The sequence below is a fragment of the Mesoplodon mirus genome (genome assembly GCF_964341445.2).
Source record: "Mesoplodon mirus genome assembly, chromosome: 10".
Taxonomy (NCBI): domain Eukaryota; kingdom Metazoa; phylum Chordata; class Mammalia; order Artiodactyla; family Ziphiidae; genus Mesoplodon; species Mesoplodon mirus.
Window position 1 is genome coordinate 61928812 of NC_138986.1, and position 18943 is coordinate 61947754.

At 38.9% G+C, this 18943-nt stretch overlaps 1 protein-coding gene across 1 annotated transcript in view; it reads right to left on the bottom strand.

Moving 5' to 3' along the window:
* Positions 1-10467: 10467 nt before the first annotated feature.
* MANEA (mannosidase endo-alpha) overlaps positions 10468-18943 on the bottom strand; it is a 105179-nt gene continuing 96703 nt past the window's right edge. The window contains exons 5-6 of the mRNA XM_082634146.1: positions 11563-11688; positions 10468-10776 (exon numbers count right to left, since the gene is read on the bottom strand). Of these exons, the coding sequence (XP_082490272.1) occupies positions 11592-11688 (97 nt within the window). The 3' untranslated portion in view covers positions 10468-10776; positions 11563-11591. The remainder of the gene's footprint in view (positions 10777-11562; positions 11689-18943) is intronic.

An 18943-nucleotide genomic window follows, 5' to 3' on the forward strand; every position in this document is an offset into this window, starting at 1 on the left:
GAGATTTTCATGTCAAAACCTTGCAGATTCAATGTACTTGTTCCACCGCATGAACAAAATAAGCTTCTCTGAGGGTAAATCATAAGCACTCTGGGCTATATCCTTCCCAGATAAAAGGGATCTATTTTATATCCATCAAAGTGGAAATAAGGTTTAGTTTAGTGGACCAGAAAAATATTACCTGTTTTGACATAAATACAACAGAACAATTCCAAAAAAATCCAATTTTGAACAGCACTGCATGCAGGGATTAGAAAACTTCAGAAGATTTGGGTGTTCTGAATGCTTTTTGTTGTTTGAGTTGCTCTTCTAAGATTAGCAGTGCTCTTTCCATTTCTTCAAAAATGAAAATTTAATAACCATTATATTCAGAGTCTCACCCATTCCAAGGATCTGAATTTTTTAGAAGAAAATTTTTTTTTTTGAAGATGTTGGGGGTAGGAGTTTATTAATTTATTTATTTATTTTTGCTGTGTTGGGTCTTCATTTCTGTGAGAGGGCTTTCTCTGGTTGTGGCAAGCGGGAGCCACTCTTCATCGTGGTGCACGGGCCTCTCACTATCGCGGCCTCTCTTGTTGCAGAGCACAGGCTCAGTAGTTGTGGCTCACGGGCCTAGTTGCTCCGCGGTATGTGGGATCCTCCCAGACCAGGGCTCGAACCCATGTCCTCTGCATTAGCAGGCGGATTCTCAACCACTGCCCCACCAGGGAAGCCCTAGAAGAAATTTTTTGAAGAAAATACTCCTTTGGAGCAATCCCATGGCTACCACTAGTATTTACATGTAAAGACAGAAACCATGAGCTATTAAACTATGATTGTAGAAAAGAAATTGGATTGTTCTGACCAACTTGAGAGTCATGATTTTTCTTTTTAAAATGTCATTTCTTTTTCATCATGTAATAATGACAGCATGACACATAGAAGATATGTGATGAATCTCAATACTGTTTTCATGATACTTCAATCATCTTTCTTCAAACATTGCCCTAACAGTCATTTATTCACTCAGTAAGTATGTACTGAGCAGCTATTTTGTGGCTGGCCTACTTCTAGGTACCATGGTACAGAAGTGAACAATTGAAATGACATTCACTCTCCCACTTAAAATTCTCCCTTATAATTAGAGTAGAATTCTTCCATTGTCTACAAGGCCAAATCAGCACTTCAGCTTCTGCCTGTGTCTACGAGTTTAAGTTGTAGAAGATCCTCTGAGCTTACTTTGCTGCAGACACAGTGTTCTACAGTCCTTATCTTGGTTTTTGAACATCTCTAGCTTTTTCCTACCCTAGGACATTTGCACTAGCTGTTACCTCTACATGGTATGCCTTTCCTACATATCTTATAGTTTCTTCTCATTATTTAGATCCCACCTCAAAGGGTGACCTCACAAAGCCTCTGGCCTAAAATAGCTTCCAACTCTACTCTCCAATCCGTGTTTATCACTTAACACTGTTTTATTTCTTATCCAAAATAATCATTATTGGAAATTATATTAATTGTTTTTAACTACCCATTGACTTTTTTGCAGTGTTCATAGCTTTTTGATTTTATGACCCCATTTGACACTCACCTCCCTTACTTTTATGCCCTGTCTCCAGGATCCCATGATGTGTTTCTGGATCACTTTTTTCTTAGTTCTGTCATGGCACTGAGTACTCCCTGTGTTGTAATGATCATTGTATTGGACTGCCCCTAGCACTGACATGCAGACTGTTTGAGGGTAGGAACTACAGTTTCATATTCACAGTTGTAGGTCCTGAAGCAATGCAGAGTAGGCAGTGATTTCTCAAAACATATTTATTGAGCAAATTAATGAATTAATTTAAAATTTTGTGTAATATTTACCACTTAATTATTATATGTTGTTTCAACTGTTTCACATAAATAAGCAGAAAAAGGCATAAACTTAATCTCCCTTTTCAAAAGAGTCTTACGTTTCTACTTTAAAACTATTAGAATCATATATTTTTACAGCCACTTGTGATTTCTAGGGTAATGAATATCCTTCTCATTAGAGGTCTATAGGTAGGAAGCAAGTAGGAAGAACTAAGAAAGTTTGGGGTACTTTCATTTGGAACTAACGTGCTAGGTCACATCATTCCCTTAAATTGATTGTAGAGAAGACTTCTGACATTTCATAGGAAGGAACTCATTTACACATATAAATGAGAGGATGGATGAAGGTTTATGTACTAATTTTTTAATTATTATTTGTATGTCTGCCTTATTTCTACAACCATTTTAATATATAAATGCCTTTGGTTAGCAAAGAGCAGATTGAATTTCTTCCAACAATAACAGCATTGTTGGAATTTCTTCCAATGTTGATTATAGCTCTTCAATATCATGAAGCCCAATTATATATTAAGTTTTCAAGGAAATGATATATACTTGCTACTTATTACACCATAATAGATAATTCTTCTTATTCAGATAGACTTATGGAATAGATGTTAGATTAGAAAAATAGAATATTTGAAGACCTAATTATATGCAGAGAACAAAACATAAATCTCTTTGATTATGGTTATTTTCATCAGAATTTTGTTTCAAAATGGAATTTAAGTTCTCAAATATTTATAAGAAAACAGAATAAAATTAATCATCAATTAATGTAGCTACACCCTGTGCCAATAGAGTAATTTCATCATATATCACTAGAATTAGCCAGAATAAAGGCACCATTGCTTGACTCATTACCTTGACATTGTACAAAAATAATAATAATAATGATAGTTCAACCTTTATATTTAAATATTCTTCCATATGTGGTTAAAATATATATCAATAATATGAACATCAGAAATGATATTAAATAAACCATTAAACTGGGCAAAGTATTAAGAAAAACACATTACATTCTCCAATATTAGAGAATATTGGATCTAGGATCATGTTTTTAAGAAATATTAAACTAATTCATCATAGAAGGACAATTTTATTTTGTTTCAGAATGTCACTTTATACAGCACATTCTTTGTTTTAAAATTATGTGCTTAAGAGTGCAGTAATTTTTATGCTCTGGAAAGGATGTGAATTGCCACTGTTTTATTTTTACTGAAGCAATCCAGGCAGTTTGAACTGAAATTAATGCAAGAGAGAAAAATCAGCACCATTCAACGGAAATCTCCATGTACCACAGTCTGTGGTGTTCTTTTTAGCAATCTAGGGTGAAATGGGCAGTATTTTTCTTTTTCAAATGTTCTTTCCATGTTGGCCTTTGATAGTGCATGAAAAGATGTACTCCAGTGACTGGCAGCCAGAATTGCCCTGTTATTCACAGTGGTTGTACCTTGCATAAGTATATATGTCGAGGTTTTTTACACACTGAAATAGTCACAGATGTTTTGACCACATTCCTCCAGTGCATAAAGTGATATGCAAATCACATGCAAATTGGTTATATATAATGCCTCAATTTGGACACTGCTGCTTTTAAACAAAGAGGAACTCAGGAACATACTGGAAAGAGGAAGAAGTGCAGCCTAGAAGAGGAAAAGGAAAGGACAGAAAAGCCCTCCAAAGGTTTATGATCATATTGGAAGAAAACAACAGTGCCTACACTGTAACCATAATGCTTTTCCTAGCTCGCATTGTTAAATTGAAGACAGTCCCTCTCTTTCTCTGTGACATGTGCATCTGCCCTATGGTGAGCTCAGTTCAGCTGATGTGTCAATTTATGGTCTGAAAATGCAATAACATCTGATGGGTGAAGTGTGGCCCTAGTTAGAGAAGCATGAGAGATGAAAACTGATCTTGTACTAGGTGGTTATTATTTTCACCCTTCTACAATCCTATGCCCTAGATTTTAATGTAATTTTTAATAAATAAGTATGCTATGGTCAGATCATGAAGCTAGTAAGTGACGAAGCTAGAATTTGCATCCATGGCTGTGACTCCCAAACTTGCACCCTTCTTGTTATCCTATGTTTTCTCATTAGAAACAGGTGCTTAATCTTCCTTTGAGGACATGGACACCTTCAAGTAAGCAATAAAATGGCTCTTTCTAGAATAATCAATGAGTTTTTATTCATGAAAATACATCATACAATGTAGGGGATTCACAGTGTCCCACATTTTGGGGATGAGTATTTGATTCAAAATGAGACTTTCTCATAAGAAGTCAAAATGGAGGTTTTATTTCTTTTCTGCAGGCCATGAATTTTTTTTTAAATAGTGTTGTATTCAAAAAGGAAGAGGCAGATAAATAAGGTTGATTTTAAGGGACTAAATAGTATTATAAACTCAAGTTCAGCAACAATAGAAAAACAAGAGCAATCATTGTGCTCCTTTGTGATTAGAACAGATTGTTTAATATACCTCCTCCCTTCAAAGACCTGCATTTTATAATAATCACCTTCTACTCAGCTAGAATGGTAATATTCTACTTTTCGACTTGTGTTACTGTTATTTTAATATTGATTTTTTTCTCCTTTAGTAACTGTAACCACAAAATAATGATTTAAATATGGATACATTTAGACAATACAATGTACATGATTGAGAAAATTTTAAATACCTTAATTTAAGACACATAGTGTCACCATGATTTTCATGCCACCATGATTTTCATATCAGCTCATCCTTTCGTTAGTACCATTTTAATCTACATTTCTGGATCTGGGAAACTCAACCTGTCTGATTCTGTGTGCATAATCTCAGATCCAAAGCCTTAGCTATTTTCCCAGTTCATTTAATTTTTAGCTTTTGTTTGAATTCAACAATGTGATTATTGAAACAATTAGGAGAAAATCACAATGAACAAACTTCCAAAACATAAAATTCGGGGGAGGACCTACAAGATGGTGGAGGAGTAAGACATGGAGATCACTTTCCTACCCACAAATACATCTACATGTGGAACAACTCCTACAGAACACCTACTGAACGCTGATAGAAGACCTCATACTTCCCAAAAGGCAAGAAACTCCCGATGTACCTGGGTAGGGCAAAAGAAAAAACAGAGACAAAAGAATAGGGATGGGGGCTTCCCTGGTTGGCGCAGTGGTTGAGAGTCCACCTGCCGATGCAGGGGACACGGGTTCGTACCCCAGTCTGGGGAGATCCCGCATGCCGCAGAGCGGCTGGGCCCGTGAGCCATGGCCTCTGGGCCTGCGCATCCGGAGCCTGTGCTCCGCAACGGGAGAGGCCACAATGGTGAGGTCCGCATACCGCAAAAAAAAAAATAATAATAAAAAATAATAATAATAATAATAATAAGGATGGGTCTTGGGCTCCTGGGAGAGAGCTGTGAAGGAGGAAAAGTTTCCACACACTAGGAAGCCCCTTCCCTGGCAGAGACGGGGGTGACAGGAGGGAAGCTTTGGAGCCATGGAGGAGAGCACAGCAACAGGGCTTCAGAGGGCAAAGTGGAGAGATTCCCGCACAGAGGATCGGTGCCGACCAGCACTCACCAGCCTGAGAGGTTCGTCTGCTCACCTGCCAGGGCAGGTGGGGGCTGAGAGCTAAGGCTCGGGTTTCGGAGGTCAGACCCCAGGGAGAGGACTGGGGTTGGCTACATAAACACAGCCTGAAGGGGGCTAGTGCGCCACAGCTACCCGGGAGGGAATCCAAGAAAGAGTCTGGAACTGCATAAGAGGTAAAAGCCCACTGTTTTGGGGTGCATGAGGAGAGGGGATTCAGAGCACCGCCTAAACAAGCTTCAGAGATGGCGCAAGCCGTGGCTATCAACGCAGACACCAGAGACCAGCATGAAATGCTAAGGCTGCTATTGCAGCCACCAAGAAGCCTGTGTGCAAGCACAGGTCAGTATCCACACCTCCCCTCCCGGGAGCCTGTTCAGACCGCCACTGCCGGGGTCCCGTGATCCAAGGACAACTTCCCCGGGAGAATACACAGCACACCTCAGGCTGTTGCAACGGCCTGAGGCGATATATGTATACCTATAGCTGATTCACTTTGTTATACAGCATCAACTAACACAACAATGTAAAGCAATTATACTCCAATAAAGATGTTAAAGAAACAAACATAAAATTCTAAGAGTCTATGAAATCCACTGTACCATTGACCAAATTTCAGAAGCTATCAAATAAACTTAGTTCATTTTGATCTAGTTTATTTCTTCCTCAGAGGAATATGGGAGTCTTTTTTTCTGCCATGAGTAGTTTTTAAAAATGTAAAAATTCCCTTTTCAAAGATAGATCATCCCCTTCCCATCCTACAGTCTTTGAACTAAGTGTCACATCAGTGACAGCATGCATACCTTCTCTTGGAAACGTAGCAAAATTTACAGCTTTTTCCCCCAGCACAGGTAGAACACTGGAGGTGATAATGAAGGAGAAGTGTGGAAATTTGGAAACCTTGTAAGGATCAATGAGAAATGAACATGAAATTTTTAAGTTACAAATTACTATTTACATATAAATGTTGCCATTCTTCTTTTTCTTATTACTGCTGCTGCTATTCCTCCTCCTTCTCCTCCTCCTCCTCCTCCTCCCACTACTACTACTACCACCACCACAGTTAATATTTGGATTATGTAAAGCCTTAAACGTTCTTTTGTCCATGACAGGAGGGTTAGTAAGTGGGCCTCGTGTTACAGAGATTAATACTGAATTCTGTCTCAATGTTCAATATCTGTGTAATTTAGGGCAAATTATTTTAATTATCTTTGCCTCAGGTTCTTTATCTGTGAAATGGGAATAAAAATTTTATCTGAGTAAATTCCACTTCTGGTCACGATGGAGTAACTTGTACCAGACTTTCCTTCCGATGTAAAGAACTAGATAAATGTGTATGAACAACCTCCATGAGACAACTGTTTTCACATATTAGGCAATAGCCGAAATGGAATGGTTTGCCCTTAAAGAAGGGGAAAACCCTGCTGAGCCCTATAGTTGTCTCAGTTTTCTGCCTGGATACATGTTCCAGACTATGGAACAGGGGGAGGGAATCTATGTAAGGATGGCATTTTTGCTCAGTTGATGAGTTTGCAAGTAGAGATCGAGGAAGCTAAGGTAGCTGGAATTTGCAGTGTAGAACTGTAGGAGAGGGAGCAACACAGAGTGTCAGAATTTACAGAGGGAGTTCCACTGAGTCTCTGTGAAACTGTCACATGTGATAAGACTCCGTGAGGATATACAAAGGACTATTACTGGGACAGGACAGCTTCCAGGAACTATTCACTGAAAAATTACCAGATGAAATTTTTCAAAGGTGAAATATATAGAGATATTTTGTTGAACATCCTCAATATTCAGTAGAGAATTCACTATATAGTAGATAGTCTTTAAGCAATCTAGCCCACATCCCTCCCTTCTCCCTTCTTCCTTCTTGTTCCCTTTTTGTTTTCTAAAGTTGGATGTGGGATAAGGATAAACTTTTACAAAAATGAAGTGGAGATGTGACCCTCCTCTTACATGAGGAAAAAGAGGGGAGAGAGAATAAGCACAAAAAAGATACACCCTTACATGCACACACACATACACAAAGGGAAAGAAACACTTTATAAAAGCAAGAGCTCTGTATCGCTTTAATACTCACTACAAAAGCTCCTACCCTTTAGCACCATGGTCTATTAATGTTTTCAGCTGTGACTCCCATCAGTGCTTCTTTTCCTTGGAAGTAGAATATAGAGGACTCGAATTCAGTGAGAGAGATCAAAGTTTTCCATTAATAACCATGACCTAAACTCCAGTGATGGCACATGGAAAGGGAAGGAAATGAACTAAGAGATGCCACAGAGGAATAAATAAAGACTGGAGAGGCAAGGATTAAAAAGAAAGAAAATGGTGACATCATTAATAGGACATGGGACATGGATATAATATGCAGGGATACAAAAAGTAGGCAATAATTTGAACATGTGGAGACAAGTCTAATTTTGTATTTGCTGAATTGGAAGTGCTGGTATAGCACTGAGGTGGAGCTGTGCAGATGATCACAGAAAAAAGAGACGTGTTTCATGTGAGTTGCAACATGATTTTATATCTATATATATAATTTAAATATGTAGATATCTGCTTGGAGGTGCCTGTAGACACCTTAGGAAGTAATTAATGAAGAAGTCAACATTGAAGGAAATACAAAGTTTAGGATAAAATTGTGAGGCAAATCTAACATCTCATTTGAGTGAAATGGATGAAAAGCTAGCAAAAAAAAAAATGAAGAGTGGTAAGAGAGCAGTGAGATTACCAGGGTTCAGTGGGTATATTAGCTTGCTAGGGCTATGTGATACTGTGATTTATAGTAAGAAATGTGTATTTGGTCTTTGACCCATTCCTGGCACAGAGCCCCCCAAACCCTTATAATTTCCTAAGTGGTGATAGAGATAAATGTGTCTTTTGGAATGGTAATGAGGTGACTATTGGAATACACCTAAGGAAGGGGGTTGGTTGCTAGGAGAACCAACCAAGTGATTAGAGGATTGGAAATTTAAGCTCCACCCCCTGACCTGGGGATGGGGTGGGGTGTGGGGTGCTGCTGGAGATTTAATTTAATCATCAATGGCCAATGATTTCATGACTATTGCCTATGTAATGAACCATCATAAAATCCCCAAAGGAGAGATTTTGGAGAGCTAGCTGCTTGGTGAACACATGGAGCTTCAGAGAATGGCGCCCTCAGAGAGGGTATGAAACTTCAGGCCCTCTTCCTGTATGTTGCCCTCTGCATCTTTTCCATCTGGCTGTTCGTGAGTTACATCCTTTCATAATAAACTGATGACCTAGTAAGTAAAATGTTTCTCTGAGTTCTGTGAGCCACTCCAGCAGATTAATCAAATGCCAGGAGGAGGTCCTGGAAATCTCCAGTCTCTAAGTGTATCAGAAGTAACAAGCTGGGTTTTCCTCTGGCATCTGAAGTGAGACAATCTTGTAGGCCTGATCCCTTAACCTGTAGAATATGGTGTTATCTCTGGGTAGAGAGTGTCAGAATTAAGTTGAGTCGTACACCCTGATGGTTTCAGAGAATTGGTGGTGGTGTGGGGAAACCCCTCCACATTGCAATTGGATGCAGCATTCTTAGAATGCCGTAACAAAATACATAGGCTGAGTGGCTTAAACAGCAGAAACTTATTTTCTCACTGTTCTGAAGGCTGGAAGTCAAGGATCATGACGTCAGCAGGTTTGGATTGTTCTGAGGCCTCTCTCTTGTTTTGCAGGTGGCTGCCTTTTCACTGTGTCCCTCAGGGTCTTTTCTCTGTGCACAAGGATCTCTAGGGTCTCTGTGTGTGTCCTCATATCTTATTCTTATAAGGACATTAGTTGAATTGGATTAGGACTACCCTAATAGCCTCATTTTAACTTAATCACCTCTTTAATGGTACCTATCTCCAAATATAGCCACATATTGAGGTACTTGGGGTTTAGGGTTCAATATATGAATTTTGAGGGGACACAATTTGACATAACGGGAGAAAGAAAAACATCTAAAACAAAGCATAATGAAACATCTACAATTAATTTTAGAGCAATCAGAGAGAAAGGGATTTTAAAACATAAGCTATGGAATTCATAAACAAAATTGTTTATTAGTGTGACAGAGATAGCAGAATGAATGTGAAGGGTTTAGATTGAGTAGTTGAATGGGAGAAGAAGACATGTATGAAGTCATTTGAGAGTATTACCAGACTGAAAGGATTATTTTTTTCTTTTGGAGTGCAAAGGTCAGAGTGTTCTAAGTTGAGTGGGAGAAGGTGCTAAAGCAAAGACAAAATAGATATGGCTGATGGAAAAATCTGTGAAGAGCATTTTAAGGAAAAGGCTTAGGAAGAAAAGGGGATAAGGAGACTTAGTTTGCATGTTTTTTTTTTGTTGTTGTTTTGTTTTGTTTTAAGTTGTGGGAAGGAGAAATTGAGTAAGTTCATGCCAGTTGGTCTCAGCATTTATTGTACAGTAGGGTGCTAGGCCATTTTCAAAACATGAAAAGAGTTTGTCCTTCTGTGACTGGCTTGTTTCGCTTAGCAACTTGTAGGAGGTATCTAAAATGGTCAAACACATAGATGAGAGTAGAATGGTGGTGTCAGTGGCTGGAGAGAGCCCGAAACTGGGAGTTGCTTTCAGTGGGTACAAAGTTTCAGTTTTGTAAGATGATTACTCTAGAGACCTGCTGTACAACACTGTGCCTATGGTTACAACAGTGTATTGTACACTTAAAATTTTGTTAAGAGGGTAGATCTGGTGGTAAGTGTTCTTACTACAAAAAAATAAGCAGTGCAGCTCCAGCTTAGTGGTAAAACAAATGAATGAGAAGAGGAGTGATGCGGGGAACAAAAAGAGGTAAAAGTAATGCTGATGTGGAGAAGGTTAAATAGGAAGAAATGAATGGGAGGTTGAAAACAGGAAAATTGTATTCAGAGCAGTGTTTGGTGGAATGCTGGAAAAATAATAGGGATAGAATGTTCTTGTGTTTCAGAAGAAACAATGTTAATAACATTACGAATTTCAAAGATTTTCTTTTTTTATAAATTTATTTAATTAATTTATTTTTGGCTGTGTCGGGTGTTCCGTTGCTGTGCACGAGCTTTCTCTAGTTGCGGCGAGTGGGGGCTACTCTTCGTTTCTGTACGAGGGATTCTCATTACGGTGGCTTCTGTTGTTGCAGAGCACAGGCTCCTAGGCACGCGGGCTTCAGTAGTTGCAGCACGCAGGCTCAGTAGTAAGGGCTTGCGAGCTCTAGATCGCAGGCTCAGTAGTTGTGGTGCAAGGGTTTAGTTGCTCTGGGGCATGTGGGATCTTCCCGGACCAGGTCTCAAACCCGTGTCCCCCGCATTGGCAGGCAGATTCTTAACCACCGCGCCATCAGAGAAGCTCCCTCAAAGATTTGGTAAATAAAATAAAGTAGATTAATTTCACTGAAAAATGAGTGGGAGAGGAACAAATATCAAGCAGCTGACATTAATAGACGTAATCGCCTATTTTTTCCCTGTCTCTCTCGTGCCCCTGCTCACATAATAAACAATAGTAGGAGCTAAGGGGTTATTTTAATTCTATAACAATGCCTCATCTTTGAATGATCTGAGTGGTTTTCATTATAAACTTTTGATGTAAATTTTAATAGGCTGAACATACAGAGCCTTAGGAAAGTTAATTTGTTTCTAAGGAATCCTTTAATAGCTATTACAAAAACTAAGGAAAAACGGACCTAAAGGAAAAGATTAAAGCTGATTTAACTATGTCTTGGAAAATGCAAGCTAACTGAAAATACAAAATGCCTCAATGCATGGAAATTGTTGTCATAAAAATAAATTATTTTAGGGGTTATGCATTCAGAGAGTGGTAAATAATGCTATTCACTCATAAGAATATACTTTAAACTGGAAAAAAAAATTACAGACATCTCCCATTAAGAGAGATAGCCTCTTTGTTCCTGCAGTATAGGCACACTAAATGATAGAAAATCACAATACAGTCAGCAAGTCTGAAAACTCACAAGGTCATGTCTACATAATAAGAGTAGTAGGATCTAGGTTCAAAAATTATATTGTGCCTATGTTGCCTATTCTCACTCTATTACAAAATAATGTAACTGAAACAGATAAACAGATTTTTATCTGTGGTTTCCTGGAATTAGAAGGGTTTGGTACCTAATCACACTCACAAGTAGATAAATTCAGCAGAAACACATATTCACTTCCACTGCAGTTCAGAGGCATAAGAGCATGTCAACCCTGATTTCTCTCTCTTGATCTGTTTTCCCTCAGCGGCCTCTACTCCCATGAGGCAGCTGAAAGAAAGAAAACTCAATTTACCCAATTCAGTAACTTAATTTGAGTTAATCATGTTAAACCACTCTTTAAGTAATTCATCTCTTCGGAATACAAATATATTTTTTTCAGATTTCTATCTCTTCCCTTTCGAGAGAGGGCAGTGACTTAGGCAATCTCTTGTCAGCAAAAGAGATTCAGGCTGAGACCCACATGGAGTCCTTTGTGTCCTCCAGGATCTTGGCTGTGGAGGGCCTTGGACTCGTCAGCTCTCTGGTCTGGTGAGGTGTGACTGACAATATTTAGCTCTCTGTGTGTCATGTGCTGGCAGCCACTGCTGAAGACTCTGGCTGCAGGTAATTTGTCCTGGGTCTTCACGTTCCTATCTGCAGTAGCTCCATCTTGGACCTGCAGGTTTTACAAACTACCTACTGTCCCTCTTATCACATCTGCCTCCCTCACAGGGGATGCAGGGACTCCCAGAGCCTCGGACAAGTAAAGATCTAGAGGAATAAACATGAATATCTTCCTGCCTCTGGCCACCACCTCGGAGGCACATTTACACCACATTGGATCCAGAGAATTTTCCCAGGGGTTTGCAGCCTCAGTGACACAGTTCCCATGGAATTATGCCACTTGCCACAGTGTTTCCCAGCTCTAACCTACAAGTGTGGATGTTTCTCAAAACCCTTAGCTTAAAGTTTTGGTACTGAGTGGGAATAGAAGAAAGAAGTTTTGACCCTGAAACTACTTTATCTTATCTACCTTAGGAGAATAAGGCTTATGACCTAATCATCAGAGGCAGATGGAATGTATTCTCTGCAATATGAAAGGAAATCTATGGCTGGAGTCTATAACGTTTATTTCTTCATGTACTAAAAGAATTTAGAAGATTCGTATCTCTTTAAAAAAAGCTTAGATATCTAGATAATTGTTTTTCATCAAAATACTATTTTAAACATCACAAACTGAGTATAGCCATTAATTCTTTTATTCTCTTTGCATTCCTGCTATATCAACTGTTAGTCTCCACATACAAATCCAAAGGGATACCTTGCTTCTGACAGACTAGTGAGACAATCCTGAACACATTACAGAAAAAGAAAAAAAATGCCTTAAAATATGTCAGAATATTAGATTCATTACATTGAAAAAGGAAACTGTAGGATTAGGGTGGAATTTATTTGAATTTGGAATCTATTATCTACCAATTTCTTCTGGACTTTCCACAAAATTCTTTTGAATTAAGAAAACCAAGCAAGCAGGGCTCACATCTTATCACTTCCCTATTATCTATGCATTTCTCAGGCCAAATCTGGAATTGAGTCTCTATGTAACATGAGTTATTCTTGAGAACATGTGACTCTGGGATGATACACTAATGATACAATGAAAATAAACAAATTTTAACACTCAGTTTTTTGATGTGCAGAAGGATTTTATTAAACTCCATCTATTAATTGTCTACATTTCTTTGATACTGTTCTTATAGAAATTTAGTCTCCTTAGTTTCTCATACGTCTATATCTTCTTTATCCATCACCTTCACCCTAAACTTGGTGCTTAAAACCTATACTGGCCATACATGTTTCTCAGTCTGTTCAGTATGATTTCTGTATTAGTTATCAATAGCTTTATCACGTTCACCACATGCTAGTTGTCAGAAGCAGATTATTAAGTCCAGCCCACACTTAAGGGGGAAGGGAGGATTAAACTCTACCTCTTTTTTTTTTTTTAATAAATTTATTTATTTATTTTTGGCTGTGTTGGGTCTTCGTTTCTGTGCGAGGGCTTTCTCTAGTTGCGCGAGCGGGGGCCACTCTTCATCGTAGTGCGCGGGCCTCTCACTGTCTCGGCCTTCTCTTGTTGCGGAGCACAGACTCCAGACGCACAGGCTCAGTAGTTGTGGCTCATGGGCTCTGGAGTGCAGGCTCAGTAGCTGTGGTGCACGGGCTTAGTTGCTCTGTGGCATGTGGGATCTTCCCAGACCAGGGCTCGAACCCGTGTCCCCTGCATTGGCAGGCAGATTCTCAACCACTGCGCCACCAGGGAAGCCCTAAACTCTACCTCTTGAAGGGAAGAAAATCACATAATTTGTGGTTATATTGTAAACCACAACACCTTCCTACAGGGAACTACTCTTCTGCCATAATAATGTATCTGACTTTCATAGTCCTGTCCAGAACCCAGGGGTTAACATGTGATTGGACCAAGCCGATGACCTTCATACACTGGACAATGGTGGTCCATTCCAGGGTCGACTACTGAAGATCTTTCGCTCTTCAACCCAAGAGGTACATCCACTCTTATCTGTCATAATCCCTGTATAAGTACACTCTCTGCTCTCCCGAATCTATATATTTGTTCACCAGATTTTCTCTGCCTGAAATACATTTCTAAACAATTTCCCCATCTTACTACATCTTCTTAATTTTTATATATAAAATCCTGATACATCTTTGAGTTCTAGCTCAAACGCTACCTCATGTGGAAGTTTTCTGTATTAAGAATATCTCGCTCCATTTTCCCATGCTGTTACATTCTCTTAGCCTACCTTTTACTTCAGTCATTGCCTTAGCAACCAGCTTCACACAGGTATGACCTGATAGCACCTTCCCTTAGCTGTAACAGTTATCTTTTACTTTCTGTCCCAAGCTTCTCTGATACAGGACATCTATGGGAACCAATCTGGCCACTTACTCATGTGTAATCTGGAAATATTAGGGAGTTAATGTCCCAGTGGACAACTATTGATCAGTGGAGAGAGAAGAGCTATTATTAAGTTCTGATCTTTTTTGTCCCTCAGGCAGGCAGTTCTGGGGCACAACCTTCATGGCTCCACAAAAGGTCCAGGTAGAATCAAGCCAAGTTTTTGCCAGTGGTGACCAATTCAAGAATGTAGTCTGGATTTAGCTTTTCCTCCTTAACATTTCACTCAGCCTCATCTGCCACTCCTCTTCCCTGGGATTATTTCTGCCCACTTGCAACAGTTGCAGCCTCTGTTTCCAGGTGGATACCTTGAGTATGACATTCTCCCTGACAATCGATAGAAAACAATCACTTCTTTCTTCTCTATCAGAGTAGGCCTTTTATGTTGCTCATATTATGTCTCTTTGTACTTGTCTGTAAGATTCTTTAAAGTGGAAACTGTGCAATTCATCTGCATAGCCGTGATGCCTACCCCAGGGTTTTCTACATCATAGGCTTTCAATCATTTCTTGAATGAAGACATAACTTTTAAATTCCTTAAAGGTAGATGACATAGTGGAATACATATGCCTGTTGTCTGCAAAACCAGATAAGTATCTTCCTTGTGAAATGTTCCCATAAACATTTGGTCAATGATGCAAATCAAGTTCAGATTATTTAAAATTAAATTCTCAAAGGAGATGCAAACTGCCAATCTGATTTTTTGGAGGCCTCTCTTCTGGAAGATTATAGTCATAGATTTATGGGTAACTTTCAGGAATTTTATGGACTTATGAAGTCCAAGCATCTTGGGAGGATCACCTGAGGCTGTATCTATATGACATCAGGAAAACAATAACTTAGCAAACAATAACTTAGCAAATAATCAGATTAATATAAAATGAAAAATATTATGTTAAAATAGAAAGCAGTCCCATCATTTCACTTTGTCTTTATTTTATAATGTTCTGCAGTAATGAGGGAGACTTCCTTGTAAAACATCCTATTTATCTATTGGTTGATCATTCCCTAAATTTCCACAAAGTTAGCAGTTTTCATTTTAAAGGATTATAAGGTATACTGTAGCTTTGTAGTATAGTCTGAAGTCAGGGAGCCTGATTCCTCCAGCTCCATTTTTCGTTCTCAAGATTGCTTTGGCTATTCGGGATGGCACGTATATACAATGGAATATTATTCAGCCATAAAAAGAAATGAAATTGAGTTATTTGTAGTGAGGTGGGTGGACCTAGAGTCTGTCATACAGAGTGAAGTAAGTCAGAAAGAGAAAGACAAATACTGTATGCTAACACATATATATGGAATCTAAGAAAAAATGTCATGAAGAACCTAGGGGTAAGACAGGAATAAAGACACAGACCTACTAGAGAATGGACTTGAGGATATGGGGAGGGGGAAGGGTAAGCTGTGACAAAGTGAGAGAGTGGCATGGACATATGTACACTACCAAACATAAAATAGATAGCTAGTGGGAAGCAGCCACATAGCACAGGGAGATCAGCTCCGTGCTTTGTGACCACCTAGAGGGGTGGGATAGGGAGGGTGGGAGGGAGACACAAGAGGGAGGAGATACGGGGATATATGTATATGTATAACTGATTCACTTTGTTATAAAGCAGAAACTAACATACCATTGTAAAGCAATTATACTCCAATAAAGGTGTAAAAAAAAAAAAAAAAACTTCCAATACAATGTTGAGAAGGATTGGTGAGAGGGAACATCTTTGTCTTGTACCTGATCTTAGAGGGTAAGCTCAAGTTTCTCACACTACGTATGATGCTTTTTGTTTCTAATTTTTCTCTGTTATGCTTTCTGTTACAAAGTTGGAACTACAGCTCATTAAACATTTTCAAATGTTGTAATAAAAAAAAAGGAGGGCCTCCCTGGTGGCGCAGTGGTTGAGAGTCCGCCTGCCGATGCAGGGGATACGGGTTCGTGCCCCGGTCTGGGAGGATCCCACATGCCGCGGAGCGGCTGGGCCCGTGAGCCATGGCCGCTGAGCCTGCGCGTCCGGAGCCTGTGCTCCGCAACGGGAGAGGCCACAACAGTGAGAGGCCCGCATACCGCAAAAAAGAAAAAAAAAAAAAAAAAAGGATTATAAGGTATAGTTGTTCTCCCTATTCCCACTTGACTTTGTTAAAATTAATTTCCCACACATAGCAACCAAAATATTTCTAAATGTACATCAAATCATATCATCACCCTGCTTAAAGCAGGGGATGCTGGAACAAATCCACCTCCTTATCTTGACCTAAACAACCCTGCGTGTTCTGACCCTTACTTGCCTATCCCACTTTCATACCATACTCAGTCTTGGTTACTGTGCTAGTCACAAGTCCTCTGTTCTCTAACATTCCACCTCTTTCTCATTTAGGGGTCTCCACCCTACTTCCCTCTATCTGGAATGCTCTTCTATCTTTTTGTATGTCTGAGTCCTTATCACCTTCAGTTTCAGCTCAGTGTTACCCCCTTAGGATAATTCTTCCCTGACAACCACATCTAAAAAAACCAGACTTGACCACTTTTTTCACAGCACCTTTTACATGCTGACATTAAATTATATGTTCATTTGTTTACTATCAGCTTTCCTTGTCTCTCTCTGACCCGACCAGGTCCATGTGAGCTAAGATCTTGTCTTCTGCATGCATTACTATATCCCTACTGACCTGACCATAGCAGGTGGTATTCAATAAATCTCTGTTAAATGAATGAATGAGAAGAAGTCTAGCATGGTAGGAAAAGCATGGGGCTTTGGAGACAGACTGACTCACTTTGAATATCAGCCTGTCTGCCTACTAGCTATCTACCATGGGCAACTTACTTGACCTCGCTGTGCCTCAGTAAAATGCAAATGATAAAAGGACCAGTCTCATAAAATTGTTATAAATGTTAAATGCTAAAAAAAAAAAGAGATTAAATGCTTAGAACACAGTCCAGCATAATAAGCACTCAATAAGCATTAGTTATTATCAGGCAGGATGATTTTTCAGAAATGGAAAAAGAGCAAGATAATCTTATTTAATGAGAAGAAAGCTGCCTGAATCTGTACCACTCATTTTTAAAGTGAGGGACTCTAGTATTTGGATGGGAGAGAGGAGGAGAGTCACAATAGATATTCTTTGCTCTCTTATGTAGAAAGAGAAATTTAAAAACTTCTCCTTCATTTTGGTCCCTGAAAAAACTGGCCATGATCATGTGGTGACTTAGAAATTGCTAAGAAAAATGTCTAGGAGGCAGAGATTGACCTTCATGGAATACAGCACCATAATGATGTGAAAGGTTCTCCAAAAGAAAGGGCAAGGTGGATAAATGCTAGAATTTCCTAACATTAACTCATGGAAAGATTGGGTCGTTTTTCAAAAGAGGCTTTGTACAGATGAAAAACACAATTTTAAACCAGAAGCAATGGATAAGCTAAACAGCAAGTGTTGAACAGCAAGATGAAATGAGTACTAGAAAATGACAGATTCTATGAATCTGAGTTATAGTGTATACATTTTGAAATTCCACACACACACATACATACTCATTTAAAATTGTTGTGAATAGCATTTAAAAAAATACTGTGAAGAAATTCACCAAGTTATGCCATGTCTGACACCAAGGAAATGGTCCTCAAACTTGTGTGGACAAAAGAATCACATGGTGATATTACACAGTTACAGTCCTGGAGTCTTTAAAGCCAAAGATTCTGATTCAGTAGGGTTGAGTGGGCCTAGAATCTGCATTTTAAAATCTTGTTCAATGATTAATTATATGACAAGCTGTATGAGGACTAAATTTAAATAACACTATATGTCCTAAAGACTTGTCAAACTGGTAGTTATGACAAATCAAGAAGGAGCCTTCATAGGGTCATTCCACAGGAGAGTAAGACTCCTAGATTTTAGACTGTATGGAAAGAAGGGAATGAATCATTGAAAATACAAATGCCATTAGTTATGATCCGAAAACCTTGTAAGCAACATTTGTTTTATTAGCTGTTAACCAGAAAAAGTTGAAACATTTTAGAGAATGCAAGCTCTGTATAATCAAAAAGTTTAGGGAAAAGGAATCTTACAAAGAAAAGAAGATATTTCATATATTTTATTCTTCCATTCTTCCCAATTAATTCATTTCCAAATAGCTTAAATTATATCAAGTCAAATACCAGGCTGTCCCAACTGCTGACAAGCACCTTAATTTTATACCAATAAATGCACATAATCAAGGGAAATACGTTCCTATAGGAGCCTCAAGTGGCTTGAGCCAATTTGACTTTTAAAAAAGAATATTCTTCCCATTGTGTGATTCCATCTACATGTTAAGTTCAGTGCCGAGCACAAGAAATCTATGTTTTAGAGCTCAGGATTGTCCTTGCCCTTGGTGGTGGGACAATAGTGCCTGAGGATGGGGGTCTGGGAGGATGAGGGGGGGGGTTTGGTGGCACTGATAGTGATCTGGGAGCTGGATGTACAAAAGTTTAAATTCACTGAGCTATATACTTAAGACATGTACTTTTCTAAAATAATTTTTTTTTAAATTTTAGAATAGCTTTAGATTTACAGAAAGACTCTGGAGGTCACACA